This window comes from Colius striatus, chromosome 1, assembly GCF_028858725.1.
Source record: "Colius striatus isolate bColStr4 chromosome 1, bColStr4.1.hap1, whole genome shotgun sequence".
In the NCBI taxonomy this organism is placed as follows: Eukaryota; Metazoa; Chordata; class Aves; order Coliiformes; family Coliidae; genus Colius; species Colius striatus.
This window is the reverse complement of record NC_084759.1, coordinates 137,557,587-137,584,806: the sequence shown is the minus strand read 5'-3', so window position 1 is coordinate 137,584,806 and position 27,220 is coordinate 137,557,587. Positions and strand designations below refer to the sequence as shown.

The window sequence follows — 27,220 nt, the reverse complement described above, 5'->3', positions numbered from 1 at the left end:
CCTCAGCTTAATCAATTGCATTGGGCACTAGTCACGTTCTTCAGCTTCACACAAACCTTCAGATAATTCCTGTTTCAGTGGCCATGACCTTGTGACAAGAAAAAACACAGGGTGGGAAATGGAGTTTGCAAACTTTTCCTTTCATTGTGACAGAGGATCTGACTGACTATTCTATGCAAGTTTTTCATTTATTGAGTCTTTTCATTCTGGTTTTACATGATGCTGGTGGAGACTTTTCTCTGAGGCTCTTGGGAAGCAGGGCACATAGGGCATAATGGGAAGGACCAGGGTCTCAATGGGAAAGTTTTGGGAATCATCTGTTCATTCTGCATACTGTTTTCTCCTATGCATCCTCCCCTTTTTTTCTTTTTACTTTTTTTTTTTTATCCTGGTCCCCTTGAATTCTTTCATTTCCTGGGAATAAGCAATTAAGAAGATCAGGATTGTTGGGCGTTTTTTTTTTTTTCCCCCCCCTCTCCACAAAGCTTTGTCACATGCCCTATCAAACTTACAGTAACTTACAAAGTAAAATATCCCAGGGAGAGTTTAGATGTTCTTCAGGATTTCCAGCTAGGGCACCCAGCATCTTTGTTTTGCTTGTGTGCCCAATGTCCCGAAGTTGATAGGAGGGGAGAAAGGAAGAAAAAAGTGAGGAGGTGGGGGAGGAGGATGGCAGTGAGACAAAGAGCAAGTGTTCAGGCAAAACAAGAGATGAAGCAGGTTCCCCCACCCTTATGCTTTTTCCTTTCTCTGCCTCCAGTATAAGATGTACCATCCCTAGACAGAGTAATTCCAAAGAGCTGGTTTTCCTCTCCAATTTTTCCTGCTTCTAAGCAGGGACCAGTGTCATGCATGCATGTATGGGTATGCATAAGCGATAAAGGAGCTTACCTACAAAACCCGGTGGGCACCATCTCTGGGGTTTTCTGCTGCCAGGTAAGATTTGGATTTTCTTCTTGTCTTTGTTGAATCACCTTTTGGAGACAACGTCCTTTAACTGGATTCACAGGTAAACAGTCTCTGTACCGGTCTCCTGTGTCTACCTGCCTAGCAAATGCAGGTTTTATGCCTGTGGGCTGACACACAATAAAGGCATGTCTAAGGAGGCTTACTGCAAAGTGGAGGAGTTTCCAGCGAGGGGAAGGACTTTTTTTCATTGCCTGGAGTTTCAATGATTGGAGGGGGACTGCAGGAACTGCCTGGCAGTGTCTCAGCCTGATGTATGCATGCTCAGGGACAGTCTCATCCTTGGACCTGACCATTGGGCACAGCCCCACATGCCAGCTCGTGGGAGGGTGAGCATTGCTGACATTCAAGCTGTCTCACAGGTGAGTTATTGGGCATGCTTTCAGTGGGATAGAAAGCAGAGCCATCAGAGAGGGCTCCTGCACCCCATCCAGCTGGATCCAGGAATATGAGGAGAAGTCAGAGCCCCAGCTGTGAGTCTGAGTCCTGGTGACAGGCGAGGAGAAGGTGTGAATATGGCCAGCAGCTGTCCTTCAGGAAACCACATGCCTGGACTTACTCAGGTGTCATAGGTGTGATAAGCACAACTGGAGTACTGCAATGGATGTCTATAAATTCTTCAGAAGGAGTAGGCAAAGAAGGAGAGGCAGTGAGGTAGCCCTGTATGTTAGGGAGTGGTGTGATTCTCTAGAGCTTGATGATAGTGACAGTAAGGTTGAGTGTTTATCGGTAAGAGTTAGGGGAAAGGCCTAAAAGGCAGATATCGTGGTGGGAGTTTGTTATAGACCACCCAACCAGGATGAAAAGACAGACAGAATATTCTATAAGATGGGAGAAAACTCATGATCACTAGCCCTTATTCTCATGGGGAACTTCAATTTAACAGATGTCTGCTGGCAATACAACACAGCTTAGTGGAAATAGTCCAGGAGGTTCCTGACATAGATGGTGAGGGAGCCAACTAGGGAAGATGCCCCATTGGATCTATTCATAAACAGAGAAGGACTTGTGCATGACTGGAGGCTGTCTTGAGCATAGTGATCACAAAATTATCAAGTTATTGATTCTTGCAGAAGTAAGGAGGAGGATCATCAAAACAGTCATCTTGGATTTCCAGAAGTCAGACTTTGGCCTGTTCAGGAGCCTGATTGACAGTCCCTTGGTATGCAGTTCTGAAAGGCAAAAGAGGCCAGGAAGGCTGGATATTCTTCAAGAAGGAAATCTTAAAGATGCAGGAACAGGTCATCCCCCTGTGCCAAAAGCTGAGATGATGGGGAAGAAAACTGTCCTGGCTGAACGGAGAGCTTCGACTGGAACTCAGGAAAAAAAAGGAGAGATTGTGAGATTTTTGGCTTTTTGGAAGAAGGGACAAACCACTCAGGAAGACTGTAAGTGAGTTTTGAGGTTATATAAGGAGAAAAGAGCCAAAGAAGTGCAAAAGCCCAGTTAGAACTTAATCTGTCCACTGCTGTAAAAGACAATTTTAAAATGTTTCTAAAAATACATTAGCAACAAAAGGAGGGCTAGGAGAATATCCTTTAAGGGATACAGGGGGAAATATAGTGGAAAAAGTTGAAGAAGAAGGTGAGGTAATTTGCTTCAGTCATTAATATTAAGATCAGTTGTCCTCAGGGTACACAAACCCCTGAGGTAGTAGACAGAGGTGCAGAATGAAACACCCATAATCCATGAGGAAATGATGTGTGACTTGCTGCTCCATTTAGATGCACACAAGTCCATGGATCTGGCTGGGATCCACCGGGCAGTGCTGAGGGAGCTGGTGGAAGTGATCACCAAGCCACTCTCCGTCATCTACCAGCAGTCCTGGGTAACCAGGGAGGTCCCTGTGGACTGGAGGTTGGCAAATGTAACACCTGTCCACAAGAAAGGCTAGAAGGAGGATCTGGGGAACTACAGGTCTGTCACCCTGACTTTGGTGCCAGAGTAGGTTATGGAGCAGATCACTCCTACTGCCATCATGAGACATATACAGGATAACCAAGGATTCAGGACCAGTCAACATGGATTTGTGAAAGGCAGATCCTGCTTGAGTAACCTGATCTCCTTCCATGACAAGGGGACCCACTTAGTGGATGAGGAAAAGGCTTTGGATGTGGATTCCTGGAATTTAGTAAAGCCTTTGACACCATCCCACAGGATCATCGTGGACATGCATGCTCTGTGCTGGGTTAAAAACAGGTTGAATGGCTGAGACCAAACTGTGGTGGTGAATGGAGTTAAATCCAGTTGGTAGCCAGTCACCAGTGCTGTTGCCCAGGGCTCAATGTTGGGGCCTGTTCTGTTTAACATCTTTATTAATAATCTGGATGGGGAGATCAAGTACACCCTCAGTAGGTTTGCAGATGATATGAAGCTGGGTAGGAGTGTTGATCTGTTTGAGGACAGGAAGGCTCTTCAGACAGACCTGGACAGGCTGAAGTGATGCCAGTTGTATGAGGTTCAACAAGGCCAAAGGCTAGATCCTGCATTTGGATCACAACAACCCCATGCAGAGGCAAAGCCTTGGGACAAACTGGTTGGAAAGCTACCTGGCAGAAAAGGACCTAGGAAATCGACAGCCAGCAGTGAGCAGAACATGCCAGCAGAACATGAGCCAGCAGTGTGCCCAGGCAGCCAAGAATGCCAATGGCATCCTGGCTTGTATCAGAAGTAGCATGGCCAGTAGGACCAAGGAAGAGATTTTCCCCCTGTACTTGGTGCTGATGAGGCTGCATCTCAAATACTGTGTTCAGTTTTGGGCCCCTCACTACAAGAAAGACATTGAGGTATTGGAGCATGTCCAAAGACAAGCAATGAAGCTGATGAAGCGTCTAGAACACAAGTCCTATGAGGAGCAGCTGAGAGAGCTGTGGATGTTTAATCTGGAGGAGAATCAAGGGAGATCCTGTTGCTCTCTACAACTATCTGGAAGGAGGTTGTAATGAGTGGGAGATCCATCTCTTCTCCCAAGCTACAAGTGATAGGACAGGGCAAAATGGCCTCAAGTTGCATTAGGGAAGGTTTGGATTAGATATTGGGAGAAATTTCTTCTCCAAAAGGGATGTCAAGCACTGGAACAGGCTGTCTAGAGAGGTGGTGGAGTCCTCATCCTTGGAAGTATTTAAAAGACCTGTAAATGTGGTGCTTAGAGGCATAATTTAGAGGTGAGCTTAGCAATGCTCGATTTATGGTTGGACTCAATGATCTTAAGAATGTTTTCCAACCTTAACTAGTCTATGATTCTATGATTACATTTTTTTGGCATTCCTGCCATGTCTAGGAAGATAGAATTGACACACGCTATCTGTCCTCATGTTTCACAGCTCTGGAGAAATATGGTATCCAAGATATGGCAAAAGCCTAGGGCTGTCACTATACCCAGGTCAGTAAGAGACCATCCTTACCAGCCAAGCATCTCCTTGCATAAAACTAGAGCTATCTCTGACCTCCCAATACAGTTGGCAGTGTGTTACGAATACTCTCAGTATAGTACCAATGACACCAAAAAGTATTTGAGTGGCATAGGGAAAGTTTATGGTTAGAATGAACACTCATATTTATTCTGGTTGCACAAAAAAGGAAACATGAAAGCTAATATGGCAGAGAACTACCATTGGTCACACTGCTCTGCTCTCTCTTATATTAAGAATTTCCCTCAGAAACCTTGTCCAGGCAACCAAACTGATGCTTCCAGATATATGGTTGCAGGTTGCTCCATGCCTGGAAACTATTAACCTCCTTAAAGCCATGCCAAAGGGACAACTGGGGATACATTAAAGCCTGTCAAACTCACATGGCTATTCATCCTTCCTAGCCCAGTTCCGTGTGTCATGCAGAGTCAGAAAATAGGTGTTAATTTTTATACTGCTGAGTGTTTTGTTTAAGCTCTGCTGTCCATTTGAGAATTGTATCAGCTTAGTATGACATGAACTTGTATGCTGCTGTCAAGCATGAATCTATGTCATATTCCACCCTCACACCTCCACGCCACTGTAATTTTGTTTTTATCAACCCTGCATATGGAGTACAGTGTAGGAGATTGTGCAACTCCCTTGCCTTTCTGCTGGACCTTTGCTAGTTGGATGCTACTTTGTTCGGAGATAAGGACAATTCACTTGGGTTCAGATGTTTTCCTTTATCATTTTTTCCCATTGCAGGACTGCTATAGGAGTACTATGCAGAGCATTTCAAACTTTGAACTAAAGGCTGTTTGATGTGCTTACATGGCAGCATACCTTATATGAGTGTCATGCCCATGATCCCAAGTTTGAATGAGTTTATCCTCACGTGGGTGAGGTACGTGCTGTCATTTCCCATTGTCAAAATTCAGCATTTAGGCACAGAGGGACAATGTGACTTTTGCTAAGACCACAAGAAAGTCAGAAGCAAGGCAGGAATAGGTTGTAAGTTTTCTTCAGTAAGCACAAACTGTTCTTTTTGCTGTTTTGAAAAAGTCTGCATACTCACACTAGTGCCGAAAAGGAGATACAATGGAATCTCTGTCAGGGCAGTGTCAAATGCATATATTCCCTTATATGTAGTCATTAGCTCTAATTTCATCTGATGTGATGGAGAGATCTCAGTGAAAATGTTGGTATCACTGCCACAGTCTTCTTGCCTTGTCCGTATACGAACAGAGCCTTGGTAAATATTTTCATCAGCAAATCTTAGTATGTAGATATACTTTTGTTATTTCCACTAACGTTTCTGGAAACACAAGTATCTAATGCACAGAGCCTTGGGAAGCCATGAAAACATACATATGTACACGTGTATATATACATTAAATCACTTTTTTTTTTATTTACATGAAAATTTGTCTTTAGACAAATATAAAAGAATGGGAACTCCTATTTGTATGTTCAGTCAGCAGTTCTATAAAACATATTGCTGCTTAAAAATGAGCATGGAAGCCGATTTTTTTTCAGATCTGATTTAGAGATTGAACTTAAGTAGAAAGTACTGCAGTATGTAAGTAGAGATTTAAGAATTACTGATATCTTTGTTCTCAAAATGCAGTATTTAGGTTTTCTTTACTTCTTTGTATTTACCTGCAAAGAAGCAAACTCGCATTTTTCCTGTAACAATTGACCACTGAGCCCTAAGGCTCTACCTAAAATGGTAAAGGGAACTAAACCTCTTTATTCTTGTGTAACTCATTAGCTAACATCAGACAATTAGAGCTAATGTTTCAATCTGAAACAATTCAAGACCCCTCATTAGCGAGGCTAGAGTTCCTTTGATCTAATTACTTAATGTCCCAGATATATAGGAAATTCAGAGATCAGTTCTGAGAAATTTCTGCAGACATGGTCACATCTAGAAATGTGAACTTATGTATAGGCTTCAGAAACGTTTAAGATGTTAACAAAGCCTCATTTAGTCTTCCTGTAATAGTTGGTCAAATGTTCAATGAAATCACATTGATGATAGCTAGAGAATGAAGATGGCTATTGTTTGCTGAGTATGATTTAATCTTCATTATTATAGGTGAGTGGATTGCAAATTTCAATAATTAAACATCCAGTGCGCTGGTCAGATTTTGTTCTGAAGTTTGATAATTGCTGTTGTAGGGAAAACAGTACAGCGGGGTGTTGCTGTCACATGATGAGCATTTGAGGCTGAGCTAATAGGATGCCCTTTTAAAATGTTCTCTATGTTTTCTGTTTAAAAGGCAGGGGATATCATCATGGAGATTTCATCAAAGGAAAAGACTCAATTTTTCTCAAACAGCATAATCTTGCCTTTTGACCGATCTTCATTCAAATCTGAATCCTCTGCATCTAAGGAGAAACAGTCGTGTTGTGGAGGTATAAAGGTAGAGTAAGAGTCTTTTGAATATTCCAGTAGGATTTTGAAAGTTTGGTTTTTGGTTTTGGTTTTTTTTTTGGTAAATGATCCCTTTTTCAGTTCTGATTTTGTCTTGCTGAGTCACTAAGAAGTTATTAAAGTTATTTCTAAATCACAGAAAAAATCTGCTTCAGATATCTATTTGGCTAACGCTTCTCTGTGTTCAAATATAGCATGTTGAATGTGGCTTGAGTGTTATGAAATCTTCAGAAGTCATCCTGAAAGGCCACTATATTCTCCTTGTTGCATCACCCTATTTTTCTGAAGAACAGAGTATTGGCAGACAGGTACCACAAGCAACTGTCAGAACAGATTGCTTTTTTTGAAGTTGTAGTCTGCTGGACTCTGAAAAATAACAGTTGTACATGTGTCAACATGTTTTGAGTGCTATATTATTAAAATATTATTGCAGTATCCCTGATTTGAGAGAGCTCTCCATGAGGTGACTTTGAAACTAAACTGTAGAAGTATCACTGCTGTATCTGTCTTCCTGAAGCATTTTCTCAGGGCAATGGAAACTCCCTACTTTAAGCCTCATAATGTAACTGTACCTACCTGGCAGTAGAACAACTGAACCTTGGAGGAGCATTCCTCCCTGAACAGGACACTAGGATACAGAAGGCAGCATGATACTCTGCCCCCTGTCTCTACCTGCTTCCCAAAGCCAGGCTGTAAAATACTGGTACTCACTTGGATGAGGTCTCAATGAATCACCATGCAACAATGAAGAGAGATAATCTGAGTTATAAGTAAATGTGTCTTTAATGAGACTTTGGCCTTGCCCTGTTCTTTTCCTCTTGAACAACCTTTATTTCTGTTTTGCTTATCTCTAATTTTCTCACACACACAGACACACATATCTACTTAGGTGGGAGATTAATTTGCAAAGCCTACTCCTGATTCAGACCAACACACTAAAACAGATATAGTGATAACTAAGAGAAAATAACTGCCTCTGCAAAAAATAAAAAGAATGAGAGAAAGTTGTCACCTAGAAAAATGCAGTGTGCACTCAAAAGAAAATGTATATGTTAGAGCTCACAAGAGATCTGGTGGGGAAAGGAGAAGCCAAGAAGAGAACAGCCTGGCAGGTCACTGTTTGACTCACGTAGCCATGTAACAGGAGGCAGAGACTTCTCCCTTCTGGCCACTCTGGGCTTCAGTGGGAACAGCATACCAGAACAGGACTCCAAAATCCAGCCCATTTGTTAAGAAACGTCCAAATAATTAATCCTCCCATCAAGCCAAACTTGACATTTGCTCTTATTGTTATTGTGTAAGAAATCCTCCCCTTAGAGAGATCAGGATGGTAATATATCTCTGTACTTTAAAGCATCAGTAGTTTTGGCATCTACCTGAATTTATCAGTGGCTGATTGCAAGTTCAGTTTATATCAGAATTTCTCGTAAAAAATGTACTAATCAGCAATCTAGCATTTCAGAAAGAGTAGGAGAAACACTGATGTGGTAATTTGGGAAAAGATTGGACTGTAAAAACTGTTTAAAAATAATTTCTAACATAAAGTCTTCTGTACTACTTGATTTTAATCACTGTCAATTTCTTTCACAGATATTTCTTGGTGCATTGTCTTTTGTTTATTTTGCTAAAGCACTGTCAGGAAGCTATCTAAAAAGTACTATCACACAAATAGAAAGAAGATTTGATATCCCCTCCTCTTTGGTTGGCGTTATTGATGGCAGTTTTGAAATTGGTATGTGCTATAGAAACCCACTTTTGTTTTCAGAAAAAGTGATGCACTTTGTTGTGAAAAATGATTGTATGAGTCCCCTTGAGCTGGTAAAACCAAGCAAGATTCACTTCGTAAAAATGAGCATGACTGTATGATTACATTAGGGAGGATAGGATTACTAACACAAGCAATTCAACACTAGACTTAAATATTTCATAATTTGATAAGCTTAGTGTCTGGCTAATTAATATTAATAAATATATTGACTGTTGAATGAGAATTTACCTGCTCAGATTTCCACTTTCTCTCTCCTTCATTCAGCAAGCCACCTCCCTCACAAGTGTTTGCCCTTTGTGATTTACTAAGTACACACTCCTAACTGTAATCTACATTCTTTGTCCAGTTCATCCTCTTCCCTCTTACACTGAGGTTTCCAGAATGACATTGTCTCTTAGAATTTCATATTGCTGCATTTATCTCATGGGTGTTCAGTGTACTATGGAATTCATGGGAATGAAATCTTAGCCAAAGCGTATAAATCTCTGTTTGATTCTCTCTTTTCCTGCTTTCCTGGTTATTTTTTCTCTTCAGTTGGCACAGTCCTCCAGGGGCTTATCCAAAACCCTATGGAGTTTCTTATCATGGAAGGCATTGGGGTCCTGTAAAAACGCCTATAAAGAGGGAAGAATATCAACCCCAACTGATCATCTCTCTCCCCATAAAATCACACACTAGGAATCATTTATTTTCAGGAATCTCTTATCAATACACTAGAAAACTCAGTTTTCCTTTTGTACTCTTGAAGGGAATCTCCTAATCATAATTCTTGTAAGCTACTTTGGAGCGAAGCTTCACAGGCCAAGAATAATTGGAGCAGGCTGCTTAATTATGTCAGCTGGAACATTCCTAATTGCGATGCCCCAGTTCTTCATGGGACGGTAAGTGCAAAGTGATTGGTATTTTCCAGCTGGGCTATGCACACTGAATGTTAGCTTGCTAAAATACTTAGGCACTGATTGTAAAGATGGCTTTAGAAACAGGTATATATGGATTCAGCTCCTCATTTTCTTTACTTATGTGTGAGTGTGAAAAGATTCAGTACTGTAGATTGAATAATTTAACTTTTATGCCATTCTCAGTTGTAACCAACTTATTTTATTAGTCTGTGATTTTGATTGGCCACATTTTGACATGATTTAAGAGTTGCTGAAGCTTCAGTGATGAAGTGATGGCTAAATTCAGGAAGACAATCTTAGTATCAAAAACAAGTCACTGGATACACTCTCTGTCCAATGATCATTTAGTACAGATTCACGTATTATAGAAAAGTGCCCATTAAACTGAAATGCATCACTGTGACACGAAGAGAATCAAAGGGACAATTTTCATGTACTACCACAATATAATCCAAATTCCATTTATGCCCTGTAAATTGTCATTGGCAGCATTGGATGCAGATAAAATTTGCATTTAAGTGTGCGCTATGGTCCTGTCTTTCATGTTAGTAACAGATCTGTTTGCTTTTTCTTATAAGTTGAGGCAGTAAAATAAAACAACTTTGGTTTATAAACAGATATCAGTATGAAAGATTTCCTTCCACCATCAATTCCACCGTTAACACCTCTCCATGTCTGCAAGATAAAAGCCAAACTCCACTCTCAGCCTTGGAAAAATCTCAAGAGAAAACAAATGCAGGTGAGAATGATCTATGTTAAATATTGTAATAAGTACAATAAAATAATTCAAAAGGCTCCCAAACTCTCACACAACAGCTTATTAGAACACAAAAAAAAAAGTAAATGGATAAAATCTTTTTCCACAGAAAAGCCAGATGTACTGGCTGAGGAAAATTTATTAAAAATAATTTTGTAACTGTCACTGTACACTGTCAAAAGGGGTTTTTTTGGGGGGCTATATAGCCTTTCCTCCAGCCTTGCTATTTCCCCCAGCAACTTTTTGCAGCTTTGGGGCTTGCAGAAACACTTATCTTGCTTGGGGACTTTGGAAAGTCATAGTCTTCCCTCTGTTGGGAAATATGCCTCTAGATCCCTTGTGTCTCCAAGCCTGCAGACCCCTCTTCTGGTTTTTTTCTCCCTGCCTGCTAACTTGATTTTGCACACCACAAAGCTGTTTCCCCTCTGGGTAGAGCCTTCCTTCCCAGTGCCTGGCCTGTGGATAAGTAAGTCACTCTACATGTCACAAAATGTGTATGTTTGCATCCTTGTACCTGTAGATTTGATGTAGCTGGTAGTGCTTGCTCTCTTCAAATCTTTCCATTAGGAGAACCCAGTTTGGGTTAGAAGGACATGAAAAAGTTTTCTAAAATGAAATGCGTGGTCACGCATTTCTAAAACTGACTAGCTTCGAATTTCTTCGACTGAAGCAAAACACATGCTAAACGTGTGTCCAACTCAAGCTGATTGGGTTAAAAATTACCTCCTCACACCCCACAAAACAGTTTTCACAGTTTCCATTTTGCACATTAGAGGATTTTTTTCCTGTGTATCCAGTGTCAATCTGTTACAAAAAACACATAATTATTGTCTCTCTTGTGATATATGCAGGATGTGAAAAAGAAGCAGGCTCTTCCATGTGGATCTATGTTTTACTTGGAAATCTTTTGCGTGGAATAGGTGAAACTCCTATCCAACCTCTGGGAATTACATACATTGATGATTATGCCATTGAAGAGAATGCTGCCTTATACATTGGTAATTTTTTTTTTCCTAGTGGACTTTTCTGTAGAAGAAACTGAGTCATTCTGATTAATGGAACGACTGTTATTGAATTGACTTGCCCTGATTGTTTTGTTTGCATAATTCCCGATATTAAAGTTTATTTAACAGTCATGTACACTCAAGGGACCAAGTTCCTCTGTAATTAAACAAGCCCAGTTCCATTATCTTAATTTGAGGAAAGAATGTGACCTTAGGTTCCTGCTGTTACCCTAATCTTCCTAATTCTTCTGGATGTGGACTGCTGAGCCTCTGCGCACCTTTCAGTTCTCTGGAAAGTGATAAAAAACATGCACACTTTTAAGCACTTAGAATAGAATTTTAGTGGGCACTCAAATCATCCCCTCCAGATTCAAGGAGATTACAAACAATAGTGTTGAGTCTTTAAAAAGTTGGTGCTACTGTCTTCTTGTGTTCATTGTCTGAAGACCGCTGCAGGTGAATATTTGCAATATCATTTTAAAAATCCTCCCTCGTCAGCATCTTGTATTAACAAGATTTCAGCCTTGCAAAAGACAAGACCTCAGGTTATCTCCTTAAACAATTCAGTCTTCCCAGATTTCCAGATCAATTTTTAAAATTCAAAATATTCAGAAAGGTTGACTGAGTGTGTATTGAAAGATATTAATATTGGGTACCAAAGCAAAGTGATTTTTTCGGTGATTATCCAGGACCCATCACAACTTAAAGTGATCAGTTAACTTAAAGCATTGACATCTACTTGCCAATTACTTTAATCTAAAGAGTTTCTAATAATTCTAGATTGTACTGCTATGGAGTTTAGACCATCAGGTTCCCTGATTGTTTTTTCTTTGGCTAAAATTCCATTCTTTAATTGGATGATAGCAAAAAAACGGTCAAAGTTTTAATGTAGTGGGGGAAATTTTGTTGTTGGCTTTTTTCTTCACGAGAATATTCTGACTTGTGTAACTAATATGCCAGAGAGCAAAGGTTGGCTCATTATTAAGAGTGTATCACTTGTTACGCATGTCGTGTCATATTTTACTATTAAGTGCAGCAAGAACCAATACTCTTTTTAACTCTGAAGGTAACAATCTTGTGTTTTCCATTTCAGGCTGTGTACAAACAGTTGCAATTATAGGGCCAATATTTGGCTTTCTTCTAGGATCGCTGTGTGCCAAACTTTATGTTGACATTGGCTTTGTAGATCTGGGTAAGTGAGAAAACTCAGGTTTTAAATATCCAGTCAGGCTCCAAAATGCATATTTTAAGCCAAGAACTGTCTAGTTATCTTCCAGGCCTAAGGGGCTAGCAGGGGTAGGGCAAGCACTTTGTGAAATAAAAAGGCAAAGCAATGCCTTCTGCAGAAAAGGCTAGCAAGGACAGGAAGGGAGAAAGTAGGAGGCCTGACTCTTTTTAGCCCCAGCAGATCTGGCAGAAGATGTCATGTTGAGGAGGCTCTGGGGAGGCAGCAGGCACCAGAACAAGGCAGGACTGAGGCTCAGGATCCTGCCAAGACCTGTGTGTGTGCATTCTATAGTACAGTGTCATTGCCCAGAAAAGCAGTCTTGCAATGGAGACCGGGACACCTAACCGCCCTCCTCCTGAGAAAACACCTTCCACTCCATTTTTCACTGGTGTTTTTGTGCAGAACAGCCTGACTGGGTGCAAGTGTGTGGCCACCTGGACTATGCCGTGTCTTGGGCCCTGCAGCCTCCCAGAGAACATGGAGGCAGCACAGCTAGGGACCCTGCAATGTCAGGGGAAGACTCCTGCTGTGTCACAGGAATCAGCACATCCTTATTGCCTCCCCACGATTGCTCCTGTAACATAGATAGAGCAATACAGCACAACTAAACTCGATGAGGTGCAGGTGTGCTCCTTTGGAGAAAGTCCCTTCAAAATCACCTTTTTTATTATCATAAAACATTATCAAAAAGCTTTTTTTGTTTCTCTTTTTTTTTTTTAACTATCTCCAGACAGCATAACACTAACTCACAAGGATATGCAGTGGGTGGGAGCCTGGTGGCTGGGTTACTTAATAGCAGGTGCAATCAGCCTTCTGGCCGGCATCCCTTTTTGGTTCCTGCCAAAGCACCTTCCAAAACCACAGAGCAGAAAGGACTCCAGTACCTCTTCTGAGAAGTCAAAGTTCATCACTGAGGATAACAAGGACCAATACGAATCTTATCAGCAACAGGTGAAGATTGCTGAGATGGCAAAAGGCAAGCCATTAGAGTTTCTTTCCTGACCATTGAGTCTTTTCGTGATTTTCTGGACCTGCTCTTGCGTGCAGAATTTTCAAGTTGAGATTTGTAAGATTGCACTAGTGTCCCAGTAAATATCATGAAACTGCAAAAGAAAATTACTCACATAGTGACTGTTGCAGAAGCAGGGGTCAAACAACTCAGTTATTGCTAAACTTTTTTCTTTAAGTCATTCATTAGAAAAACAAATACAAAATCTGATCAGAATAAGGATGTACACAGACTAGATACAGTACTTTAGTAAGCTATCTGGATTTAGACATAAATTTTTTTGCATAATTGCTTTTCCTGGCCCTACTTTGCCAAAAACATTTCCCCTTAGTACTTGAATCTGTAATTCAATATGTCTGTGTTTACTGTCAGCTGTGCTGAGAACTATCTGCCCTCAAATTAAGGTAAAAGATTCTGTCGCTGTTGAGGATGCATCAAATCAGTCCTGGTTTATGATTGAACAAAGATATATAAAAGAAGATGTCTCTTCTGGGAAATTGATGCTTAGTATTTTGCTCCACTGTTCCCCCATCCAGACACGGGAAAACTCTTAGAAGCATCATAGAACTTCATGGATTCCTTCTGAAATGTTCTATAGCCCTTCTTTGGGAGGTGCAAACATGTTGCAAAACATTTTTCATAGTAATATTTCTCTCTCTGGCCTTGTTGTCATTTCTCCCATTTTGTCTTGCAGACTTCTTGCCATCACTGAAGAATCTCTTGGGGAATCCAGTTTACATTCTGTATTTGTGTGCAAGTATCATTCAGTTCAATTCTTTAATAGGCATGGTGACGTATAAGCCAAAGTATATTGAGCAGCAGTATGGGCAAACTTCTTCAAAAACTAATTTTGTTATAGGTAATGCTACATCTGCTTCTTGATATCTTAACAATGGATGTTTTAAGAGTGGCTTATGTGTACATACAGGGAAAACTGTATTTCTTTAAGATATGTAAATTTCTTCTCCTTCCTTGTCTGGCTTTAAATAGTAGCACAGAGAAGGTAAGTTATTTCATTGCTGCTTTAGCACTAGTTAGCTCCGAGTTTATCTGCTCATGAGTTACTGTGAAAAATTATATGTTTCAATACCTTATTTTCCACTTTAATGGAAATTTTGAAAATTGTGTATGAACAGCATAAGAGAATAATTGAAAAGAGAATTTAAAAATATATAATTTTATCAGCAGACACGTCTGCTCCCTTTCTGGCTTCTCAATTATTTCAAAGAAATGAAGGTCAACTCTGTGAGTGCTAAAGGATTGACCATAAAGTAGCTGTTATATTGACAGTGATTTCTTACTTTCTGAAGAGGCCGATGTTAAATAGAAGGAAGCCAAAGTCATAACAGATTACACAATATGTACAATAAGAACCTAATATTACAATGCTGGTAAAGGAAAAATAAGTATTTCTACCCTAACTTTACCTAAGAGCCTTTCTCTGCTGTGAAGTTGTCTCCCAGGCCTTCCCATACAGCACAGGAAAGAGAGAGAGGCTGCTTCTGCCTTCTGGTACCAAGGTGGTCAGTTTTGGAGATGCCTTCAGGATGGTGAACTTCACTGCCCAGTTGCTGAACCTGTATGCAAGCTTGGGTTCAGTTCCTGAGGTCCAGGGATTCAATAGCATTAAACTGCAAAGAGGTTTACATCTATCCAATACAAGAGGACCTGCCTTGTTTCAAAGTGGCATTAGTTGCACAGCAACAGAGGTATATATAGAGAGAAAAGCTGTATTGATCCATTGTGCTATGTTAATTCCTTAAAGATAGAAACTGGAATTTCCTGGCACAAAACTCCTCAAAGCAAGGAGAAATCTTCAAGCATAGCTGATGGCCAAAGAAGTCCAGAAAACAATCCCTATATTCAGCACAGTACATCTCATTGTATTTAAGCTAAGCTTTCAGGTATGTGCAAATCCAGTGAGCATTAAGATCCATATGATTTCACAAAATGTAAGGACTGTATCCTGTCTGAGTGATCATCCCTGCAATAAAGTGATTTTCCTTCCTTCTGCTCTCTCCCAGTTCACCCTTACTAAGAAAGCTGAGTGTTGACTGGAACTAACAGTGTCTATTGCTCTTTTTTCTTGTTTCTTCTGTTTTTTAAAAACAAAAACCAAACAAACAATTTCTATCCCAATCTCTCTGATCTCAGAATTGTCAGAGCAATTTGAAGAACAATTTAAAAAAAACCTGAAAACCCTCTGGAGACCTTAAGATGATATTTTTCAGCAGTCATAACCCAAGGAATGTGCAAAAAAGTAAAATGTTTCCTGTTGAGCTTGTATGATTTTCCTTAAATATACACACTTTGCCCCTCTTTTCCCTCTCCATCCCTGTGATGTTATGTCAAGCAATGGAGTTATTTATGAGACCATAAGATAAAGGCTCATAGAATCTTTTTGTTGGAAAAGGTTTTTTCAATCAACACCTCAACTATGTGTTTTTAAATTATCTCAAGGGATGGCGACTCCATCACTTCCCTGCTCAGCCCATTCCAGTGTTTAACAACCGTCTTAGTGAAAAAGTTCTTCCTAATGTATAATCTAAACCTCATCTGGTGGAACTTGAGCCCATTTTCTCTTCTTCTATCATTCATTAGTGGAGAGAAAACTCCCATCTTGCTACAGTTGTAAGGAATGAGCACGTCTCCCCTCAGACTCCTCTTCTTTAGGCTAAACATCCCCAGCTCCCTCAGGCACTCCTCATAAGGCCTGTTCTCCAGACCCTTCATCAGCCTCGTTGCCCATCTCTGGACACACTCCAATACATCAGTGTCCTTCTTGTAGTGAAGGTCCCAGAACTGGGTACAGTGTTCAAGGTGCAGCCTCACCAGCACCAAGTATAGGGGAACAATCACCTCCTTGGTCCTGTTGTTCACACTGTTTCTGATACAAGCCAGGATGTCATTGGCTTTCACGACCACCTGGGCACACTGCTGGCTCATATTCAGCTCGGTGTCAATTAACATCCCCAGGTCCCTTTCCTCCAGGCAGCTTTCCAGCCACTCTGGCCCAAGCCCATGGCATTGCATGGGGTTGTTGTGGCCCAAGTGCAGCACCTGGCACTTGGCCTTATTGAACCTCATACAAATGGCCTTGGCCCATTGATCCATCCTGTCCAGGTCTGTCTGAAGGGCCTTCTTGCCCTCAAGCAGATTCACACATGCATCCAGCTTGGTGTCACTCTTGGTTTTATACCAAGTCATTTGAAATCATTATATAATACCTCCAGTCACCTGATGAAACTTGTGAAACTTCATCTACTATAGAAATGCACGTATGTTTTTTTATTCGCTTGTGTTTTTATACTCACTTGGTTTGTCACTGCATGAATTAAAAGCTGAAAGCCTCATACACTTCCCTCTGCAAGGGGGGAGTGTAATGTACTGGAACTGTCTGGCAAAGCTGGGAAAATAATTTTCTGTAACAATGAAATCCAGCAAAGGACACCTGGTTTGACTGGGCAGTGTCATTTACGGTTATCTCTATTTACATATTTTTTTAATGTACTGAAAGGGATTTTTTTCTTTGTCTTTCTGTCCATGTCTATCAGTATGGACATTGCTTTGAGTAAAGCTGTCCTGGTAAGGAATGATGGTCACAGAGTTGCATAGATTTCCTTCCCACCTGATTGTCTGAAGCCTGTCACAAGACAGCCTTCGAGATATATATATATCTCTCTGCAATTGCACTTAAGAGGGCATTTCAACAACAAAAAACAGAGAAATTTCCTAACTCTACTGGGCACAGAAGCAATGACACACTACTGACTTTCTCCTTCTCAGATACTTCTCTAGGAAATCACCATTTCACAGCTTAATCAAAAGAGAAAAAGCAAGTCTTGTTCCTGACTTCTTTACTTTGACACTGTGGGTAAAACCGAATTTGCCCTCTAGGAATAAGCAGTTCAGGCCTCCTGTCAGAGGAAAAGGGAAGAAGAGGAACCACTCTGGAAAGCTGTAGTGGGCGAGCCCCAGAGAGTGGCCCCTGTTCCTCCTATTATTGCTGTACTGGTGAAGGACACAGGGAAGGTCTATAGCAAAGCCCAGACTGAGCAGTGGGACTATGGCTGTCTTGGCTGCCCTAAGCAGCACAATACCCCTGTACTCAGAGCAGCTCTTGTGAGAAATAATACCAAAAATATTTGAAATAACACTACAATGCGCCCTCCTCTGGCAAACTAACAGCACAAAAAATCACCTAGTTTAATACATTGGAAGACCATTATCCAACCCCTAAACATCTCCCTGGGAGCAAGTGTTTAAAAATCAGTCCCAGCACCTTCAAAGAAACAATCCTAGTCTGGACAAAAAGAAAACCACCCTGGCTGAAGATCTTTCATATTTTGTTGCTTCATCTTATTGCTGCTGCTGGTTTTGTGTCAGAGGAGGATAGTCCATTAAGCTGGACTTTTCATTAATACTGATTTTATGTTTGATTTCAGGTCTTATCAACATTCCTGCTGTGGCTTTTGGCATATTCTCTGGAGGATTGATAATGAAAAAATTCAAAGTCAATATTTTAGGGGCTGCAAAACTCTCCCTGGGATCATCTTTCTTTGGTTACCTTTTGCTCCTCTCATTATTTGCAATGGGCTGTGAGAACTCAGATGTAGCTGGACTGACCGTGTCTTACCATGGGTATGCTGTGAAGGGCACACTTCAGCAAAAAGTGCTATTGCAAACCAAACCTTTTCCTCATTTTATCCACAAAACATACATTTTTGAAAAGAGAATGTCTGACCTAAATATACTTCCCAGAAATTTGATCCAAAGCAGTGGAAATCACGCCATATATTCCAGAGGGCATTGTGTCAGAACCCTTCCTGATTGTTGCCTTCATCCCAGAGGCATTTATACCACAAGTGCAGATTATTTTTCTGATTACTTTTTCATTATTATTGCCATGGGACTCATCCTTTGAGCCTGGAAATGTGAGGAGCTCAGTAGGGGGGATGAGATTCAATAATTGCCTCTGTGTGCTGTTGAACAGTCCATGGCATTTAATAGCCCCTAAACCCAAATATTAAGGATTCATGGATTAACCATGAATTAACCATGATGTTAACAGTGAAGTACACCTGAGGCTAACACTTTGGTCACTTTTGCCAATGCTATTACACTGTAAAGCTCACTTTTTGGGAGGAATTTCCAGCATTGCCTCCACAGCAGTCGCAGGAGCTGCTCCACTGGTGACTTTAGCAGCAGCTGGCTGAAGCTGGCAGATAAGAATCATGCAAGGTATCAGCCCCTCAATTTGGAAGAATCCCATTCTGACCATTTCTTCCCTAACTTCTACAAATATCATTTTCCATGGTATCTCATTACTCTCTTTGCCAGTGGAGTAATCAAACATTTTTTGTCTACTTTTGTTAAAACCACATCAAGCCTCAGATAACAAAAATCTTAGAAAATCTAAGACAAAGTATGAATAGAAATTGTAAGCTGTCCCCCTTAATAAAGTAGTTATTATCTCACAGTAGGTAATGGGATATTGTGAAAACCTTTTGATAACAAAGAAATAAAATTTACACTGCTGCATGGATGTGAAGAGACAACACCTTAACGGACTACAGACAGAAGGTCTGGCCAGGTGCACCTGGTAGAGAGCATAGCCCGTGATTTGATAGTGATTTCTTCCATGTCTGCTATAAAACGTAATTCCAATTTCTCTTTTATTTTCCCCAGAACTAAGGGGATGACTGATTACGAGGAAGCCTTGTTTTCAGAGTGCAACTCAGGCTGTTCATGTTCCAAGAATGACTGGGACCCCATCTGTGGGGAAAACGGAGTTACCTACATTTCTGCTTGTCTCGCTGGCTGCCAGGCGTCCAACGGCACTGGAAAAAACACTGTAAGGAAACCTTTTGTTTCGTAAGTGATGTGGTAGTTTTTCTAATACAATCAGTTCTGTCAAAGTCAGTGAATTAAAACTGAGTAAGGCACATCCTTTCCAGCCCTAAACAATTTGCTACCCACACTTAAAATGTTCTCAGTTACTGTTTCCAGCAGAAATCCCAAGCAGAGAATGTAGGAGGTAGGATTTTTTTAGCTGTTGGCTGCCAAAGCTATATTATAAAACCTCGCTAAATAAATTAATTCACAGTAGATACTTTATTTATATCTTGCTCCTTCAATGAACAAGCCTTTTCCTTTTGAAAAAATAATTTTCAAGTTTGCATTTAAACTTTTGACTAACCAGAAAAGCATGCCGTGCGATTCCTGAAAAGACACATCTCTGCTGTCACTTTTGCCTCTGTCTTCCAGATATTTTTTAACTGCAGCTGTGTGGGAACCTTGACATCTCCTTCACAAAGCTACTCAGCTGTGATGGGACCATGTCAAAAAGGAGATGAGTGTCCAAAAATGTTTCTGTATTTTCTAGTAGTATCAGTTATCACTTCATATACTCTGTCAGTAGGTGGCACACCGGGATACATACTGCTTCTAAGGTAAGAAATCATTTCTGCTAGCATTGTCAAATGTTTTCAACTGAGTCTCCCTTCCCCTCTAGTATTGTGAAATGTTTTCATCTGTGCAAGGTGACTCTTAAAAATATTTTTTTTTTACTATTGAAAGACATCCTCATGATTTGGAAATGAATTTTCCACCATCAAAGCAACAACGTGCTTATGATTATCTCTATCAGCAATAACTTTCTGGTTTTAAACATGACATAGGATGCCTTTTATACCAAATTCCATTTCCCTTTCTGCCTTTTATATTACCAGAATGGTGTCAAATGGCCTCCATGCAAATGGAAATAAGCTCTGCGTGTTCCAATGTGTGCATGTCTGTGCTTACAGGCAGCCAGTTTTCCACACTGTGTTATGAATGGATCATGGAGGTTAGGTAACCCAAATCCTCCATATACATTCAACTCTTCTCCTCTAGACCATTGTATTATTCCATATAATTGTTCTGTCCCAGATTACTCTCCTAAAAACAAAGATAAATTCAGTATGAGATGCTGGGGGTTATTTCTGATGCAATAATCACAGGCTTATTAAATGCTTGTCTCAAGAGATTGTTCCAATATGTATTTAACTGCTGGAACTATTTGTCCATCACTGAGTGTTAGATTTTAAGCTAATTTTAGAAAGTGCAAAAGGAATACAGTACTTCCAGTGAATAATCTGATTTTTTGTCAGATTCTTGCAGTTTTTGGATTCAAAGTGCTGCTCCACTCTGTTTTGGAAAGTTTTCTTTCTCAATTCTTCTTCCCAAATTATTTCCAGATGAGTACATTCTACTTCTCAAACATAACAACAGTAAATACTGTTTTACTAAGCTTTATTATTGTGGTATTTTCTTACACCAAAATTCCTTTTGGTTTTCAAAGAATATTTTCTGCAGTGGGCCCTATCTCATTTGCCAGTGTCTCTATATCATACAGAAAAAGCCAATGTTAGACCTGATTGAATATAGGCTATATGGAAAAAAACCTAAATAAAGAAATATAACTTCAGCTATGGTTCCAGCACAGTCCTTGAATCATAATTTATTTTCACATAGAGACATTCAGAAATCGTTGAGGTGAGGATCCTTTTCCACTGCCCTTCACAAACACTGCCAGTCAGGTACATGCCTTAAGCCACACAAGCTGCATAGCTTTTCCCACTCACCTTGTATAGGGTTTTCACTGAGCACTGCAAAAACGCCTGGTATCTCTCTCTTCCACCTTAAGGAGTCACTGCAAGGAGAACCATACAATCCATTTTAGACAATTTTTACTGAAGCTTATACACCACTGAAACTGTCCACGCACCAAGAGGATGATTCACAGGTCCAGAGCTTGTAGGAAAGCTTTGAGGATTTCCACCAGATTGTCTTCCATGGTTGCTTCTGACACAGGGGAGTATTTTATTGTATAAAAATGAGCACAGGACTCTGCATGAAGAAAGTTTCATTTCCCTTGCCCTCCATATGTTTTTTTTCTGTCCATAAAGCGTATGGTAGAAAGGGTATATGATGTTCATAACTGAACACCTATGAGCTTAAATCACTTAGAGTTGCCTGCACTTCTCAACCCCAAGAACTTGCTCTCAGGGGACTTAATGCTTAATGGATTTATTTAGAAAAGCTTAGAGAGGTTTTCAGTAATGGCACTAAAACATTTTGTTACATGAAATCAGCAAATCAGCTTTATTGGTTCTGCTCCAGAGCTTTTATTTCTGTTGAAAATCATTTTGAGAGCCATTTAATTGAAACTGAGAAGTTACGTGTTTTTTCCTGCTGGATTGAAGACATCCAAATTTCAAGTGCAGATAAATAAAACATGTTCAGTAAGTTCAATCTGGTTGGTTTTTTTTGCAAAAATGACCTGTGGGCACAATTCCACTTTAAGCTCAAGCTGCTTTTCTGAAATCCATCACTGACTGGCCTTCCCTGAAAAAATATCTGAATTGAAAGTGTGCTTCTGTTCCCAGAAAGAAAATAAATGCTCTCTGAAAACACAGTCCCAAGGTCAAGTTGCAGATTTCATTAAGGTTTTCTTTTCAATTATCTGGTTTTAATATTGTTCTGTATTCAGTAAGCTCTGATAAGATTCCAGAACCTAAGCAAGCTTACATTTTCAGATGAGCAGATATCATTGCACTTGCCATAGAACACAAATAAAGTTAAATCTCTAAAAGCCTATAAGATTCAGTGACAGTCACTTAAAGGGTTTGCACAGCTAAAATCATTGAAATATGCTAGTGACACAGACGTCTGCCAACATGTCTTTCTAGTGGTATTAGACTAAATCAATTGCCAAGGAACTTAGGAAACTTAGGAAAGCTCTGAATTTGTGGAGAAAAAACCCTTGCAGTTCAGATAGATGTTGTTCAAGCTATTAATAGTAAGTGATTAAGCAGTAAAAAGGAAGTCTCAGATCTCCCTGAGAGGTTTGGCTCTTGCTCAGCATCACAAAGAACTCGTGCTTCTGTGCTAAGACAATACAAAGTCTCACACAATTTTTTTTCACCTGAAAGAGAAGATTTTTTTTGGCTGGATATAAATCTTATGGAAAACATAATAAATACCCAGTTATTGTTTTTATTTTCTACTTTTTACTTTTTATGCACTCACATTTGGTTAAAAGGGCTTCTAGGCTGAGGCTTGCTTGTATAGCAGGTATCTGATAGGATGGTAAAACACTGTCCTTACAGCTCAAAATCATACTATGTTCATGCCTGTAAAGATGGCAGTACCTATAAAAGCCACAGTGTTACAGATTGTATGATGGTAATCCATGATCAGGCCATTAGAAAATAAAGTGCTCAGATTACAAAATGAGATGTATACAGCAGTTTTTCAAGCACAGTACTTTGGTGTTGTTTTTCATGTATATTCTTCACACTCTTTTCCTTTTTCACTAAATTAACATGATCCACGTATTGCTTACAATATGGGTTCTTAATGCTGTTCTGACAATTACATAGGCAAATAACAAAAAAAACACCGCCGGGGAACAAGACAGATAGTTCTGTAATGTCTTCATTGTCTTTAAAAGATATTCCTGATTACAGGAATTTCTGCAGAAGCTGAGTCCTTCCCAGTTCAGAGCGTATAGACTGGACCTCCAAGGTGTTATGTGTATCCATAGTGACAACTGAATTTCAGGACATTTTTTTTTCTTTTATATTGAGTAGAATGGCTGTGACAACAGGGAGTTCCAAAAATTACCATAACGATACACTTATGTTACTCACCCTACATATCAAGCATATCTCAGTTTAATCATCTGACTGCAGCTAGTCACAAGCTGAAAGTAAAGCATCTACTCAAGTTTTTGCTGAATTATTGCAATAGGCAGTCTGATACTTGCACAGATGGTGAGATTAACAGCAGATGAGTCCTACCAATTTGAGTGGCTCCATATGCACACTGCTGCTAGCATTGATGTGAAAGGCAGCTGTTCTATTGCCCACCACCTCCACCCTCCTAGAAGAGCCAGGATGATGACTCAAGTCTGGTGCAGGGCTGATCTGGAGTGAAAAGGACTGATGCCTATGCTGGGCCCTTGCTGCAAACTCAGAAAAGTCCAGATAAAACAGTCTCTTCTATCAGAGAATGGCTTAGAGAATTTATCTTTACAGGAAGTGTGATCCTGATCCTAGATATAGTGCAATGAATACTGAGTGTCTAAATGCCTTGTACTAGCCTGAGTCATTATCCACAATTTCAGAGAGTGTTTAACTGAATAAGACTATCCAATGATGCATGACTTCACAACCAATTTTCTTGTCCTGTGTTGGTAACTCCTCAGTGCTGGTACTGTATGAAAATGCACCACCTTATTAAAATGTGATCTTGAATATAGATGTTAAGAATTCCTAGATATTGTTCTGATTTTTATCACATTGTTAACATCCTTTTGTCAATGTCAGTGTTAGTAAGGTGAAAAAAGTCACATTTTTTTCCTTCCTCTTGCTTTCTATTTGTGTTCAAATTATCCACAGTCAATACATTATTTCTATTTAACACAATTTTTTACATTTTTTAGATGCATTAAACCACATTTGAAATCATTTGCAGTTGGTATCTATACCCTGGCAATAAGAGTACTTGGTAAGTCCAGTTGTAATCTTGGGTCTGTTTTAACATACTTCTCACTAATCATTTATCCTAGAATTAAACTTTGAGTATCATAAAGAATGATGTCTAATTGACACGTTAATAGTACATGATTTAAAAACACAAACCCAAAACCAAACCTATGAAGAGCGTTGGAAAAAGAAAGTAGGTTTTAATTTCATAAATTGTGTAGTTCTACCTAGGCATAACAAAAATATAAACAGCTAACATCTACAGAGATGACAAGTGATCCTTTGGACTATGAAGCTAACATCAAAATTACTTCTTGTCTCTCCTTGTCCAACAGAAATACAATAGAACAGCCATAGCTCAGAATTTTTCAGGACTTTTTTCCCCCATAGTTTCTAAAGGAATTGATGTAAGTATAGGCATGGCTGAGGGCTGGGTTCACTGGAGTCTTGTGGTAGAGCCACCACTAAGTTTTCTCTAAAATCAAAGGCATCATGAGATGTCAATGAACTGAAAACTCTAAAATCCTCTAAATAGTCATAGAAAATGGTAATAATTATCAAGAATTGTGTCCTTTATGTAAATAGAGCAGACTTAGATGAGCTGAATGAGGCAGATGAAGTGACATCAAAACAAGCTGTTGGCTGCTTTCTCACACCTTTGAATGCCAGGATTTTCCCTCCAGGCTTACTTTCTTCTCCAGCAACCATGGGTGAATCTTCAGGTTGCTCAGAATCCATGATGTCTCTGAAAAAAAGACTTTTCCTTTCCATCAGCCACAAGCACTGCAAAAGGTTTGCCCCTTTCACACTAAGATCTTGGGATACTTGCAGGATACTTGTAGCCACACTGCAGGCTCTCAGACTCTTTGTTTCTCTCCCTTCTCATTTTCCCCCTTGCCAACACATAGGACACCCCCCACTCCAAGCTGAACAGGCTCCATTGAGAAGTACCTCCTTTTCTTTTTTTTTTTCCCCAGAAATGTCCTGCAGGGTGAGGAAACCAAGCCATGGCCAATGTTCTTTCCACTGACTTCCAAAGGCTTTTTGATGTTCAGCTGTGTTTCCTCCCCACCCCAGTCCCCCACAGGGAGGAAAGGGTGGTGTGTGCCTGGGCAACACAAGGCACAACTTCTCAAACCAGCAAACAGTGTGGAAGTGTCATTGCTGTTCTAATGTATTATTTGATATTCTACATGAACACGTCTACTAGAAGTGATCACTCTGGAAAGTAACATTCTTGCCTCTTTATTTGTTAAATACACCCAGCGGGAATTCCAGCCCCAGTGTATTTTGGAGTGGCCATAGATACCACTTGCCTGAAATGGGGGAGCAAAAGATGTGGGGGAAGAGGAGCGTGCAGACTCTACGACTCCAGTGCACTCAGGTAACAGCTCTTCTCCATCCATTCTCTAACTTGTGTTCTTTAAGTTCATCTACACCTGGCACTGGTAGAAGAATTCTTGTCAGAAAATGTCAGTGAAGATTTGACACCAGGTTAAAGAGTCTAACTAGCAATATTAACAATAATACTCAGGCTTTAGAATTCTCTTTTAGTTTGGTCTCTTGGTGATGGTGGGGAGCATCTTATTTCAGTATCAGTTGGAAATACAGGGATCACTTGATTTTTCACCCAAAAAACCATTCCTCTAAAATCTTGATTTTGTGATAAAGCTTGTCTTATGTTTTAACAATTGAGACTGTGTGTGTATGCAGCTAAATAAGTAAGAAAATATGTTTAAAGGCTGTTAAACCTCATCAACTCTCCACGTTAGAGCTGGACCACAAAATGTACGCTTGGCTTGTTTAGAGGCTTAAGCACAGTATTGTCTTTCTCAATTTATTGTTAGAGTAATTATCTGAACTGCATTTATGAAGGCATTATGAGAAATAGAGAGGAATAACAATGGTAAAAGGCAAATTAGAGAATAGATTTGCCTTTATTTTACTCTCAGGAAAAAACATGAGGAGAGGGTACAACTCATTTTGAAAAATCTGAAGGAAAGAATAAAAACTCAGTTGGGACTCATTACTAATAAAACATAATGATTTTATTCCTGCTGCTGTTGTTAATGTCATTATGCCTGTTAAGAGAAAATGCCATCAATTGTCTCGTTATCACTGATACTGTCTTTGAGGCAATCAAAAAAATAAATGAATTGCCCTAGAAATATTAGTGATATTCTACTGAAGCATATTGGGGTGGACGGGCTCAGTCAGTGCTGGAGACCACACAATACCTGTCCTAGGGGAGGTGGCAAACTCTCATCTCCAGAGTCACCACCATGTTTGAAGACCTTTCTTACCCAAACTTACTGCATGAAAATATTAATATGTCCTAGGTGCCTTCTAGGCGTATGTTGCCTTTGAAATAGTCTCTGACCAATAATTTCTCTCTCAGATATGTGTACCTGGGGCTGACTTTGGTGTTGGGCACGGTGTCCATTTTCTTCAGTGTTGCTGTCCTTTGGGTTCTCCGGAAAAGTTCTTCTCCACAAGATGAGATTCTCTCAGCCAATGGAGAGAAAGGCTCCTGTGGGACAAAGAGCAGGAAAGATAATTTTGCCAATACTGACCATTTAATTCAGACAACTTATTGGCCAGAAAAGGAGACTAGACTTTAGGATCGAGATCTAGACTGTGCCTTTACCCAGGGAGTGGTGTTCCAGGCAAAATATCATCATCAATGAAGCAGTATCATAGCATCCACCCCAAAAACATTCACCTTCATGTAATTGTCACTGTAAATGCCAAAAACAAAGACAACTATTTTAGTACATGTACAGTTCTGAAAACATTGTTCACCACTTACCCTGCCAAGTCAGTGCCACTCAAGTAACAGGATTTGTTAGGGCTGGGAAGGTGAAGCTTGTTCCCTTGCTGGTTTTATTGTTGTCATTCAGCTCCATCCCTCTTTATCAAGTGGCAACAGTCACTGCTGCCCTTTGTTTAAGGGGCAGTGGGCAGGCTGCAATTCAGGCAGAAAGGAGCTGGTGCACAGAAGCTGACTTAGCCTGCACATAGATCACCCTTGTAAGCAGTGCAGCACAGAGCAGGAGGAAGGGGCTCTGCTGAAAGGACAAATGGGCTACAGGCTCTGATGAATTCAAAGCATAACATTTAGGACATCCATCAAATGTTGTAGTTACATATTCTTTTTCAAGTAGATCTCTTATAGCACAACAGTAACAGCAATAAAAGTTATCATTGCAGTCAAGGAGACCACAAGAC

General features: G+C 40.1%; 1 protein-coding gene across 2 annotated transcripts; it reads left to right on the top strand.

Annotated features, from left to right (window-relative positions):
* Window positions 1-852: 852 nt before the first annotated feature.
* On the top strand, window positions 853-26,613 carry LOC104553201 (solute carrier organic anion transporter family member 1C1). 2 transcript variants are annotated; one of them, XM_010195760.2, is made up of 16 exons: window positions 853-936; window positions 1,423-1,424; window positions 6,641-6,784; window positions 8,386-8,527; window positions 9,312-9,444; window positions 10,080-10,201; window positions 11,071-11,217; window positions 12,317-12,415; window positions 13,182-13,427; window positions 14,155-14,319; window positions 17,906-18,101; window positions 19,149-19,314; window positions 19,728-19,912; window positions 23,950-24,014; window positions 25,259-25,376; window positions 26,391-26,613. In XM_010195760.2, exons 3-16 carry the CDS (start codon window positions 6,656-6,658, stop codon window positions 26,611-26,613), a joined length of 2,136 nt encoding a protein of 711 aa, XP_010194062.2. In that variant the 5' UTR covers window positions 853-936; window positions 1,423-1,424; window positions 6,641-6,655. The 2 variants fall into 2 exon arrangements, with proteins under 2 accessions (XP_010194062.2, XP_061844831.1); XM_061988847.1 differs by lacking the exons at window positions 853-936; window positions 1,423-1,424; window positions 11,071-11,217 and having other exon boundaries at window positions 6,656-6,784.
* The last annotated feature ends 607 nt before the right edge of the window (window positions 26,614-27,220 follow it).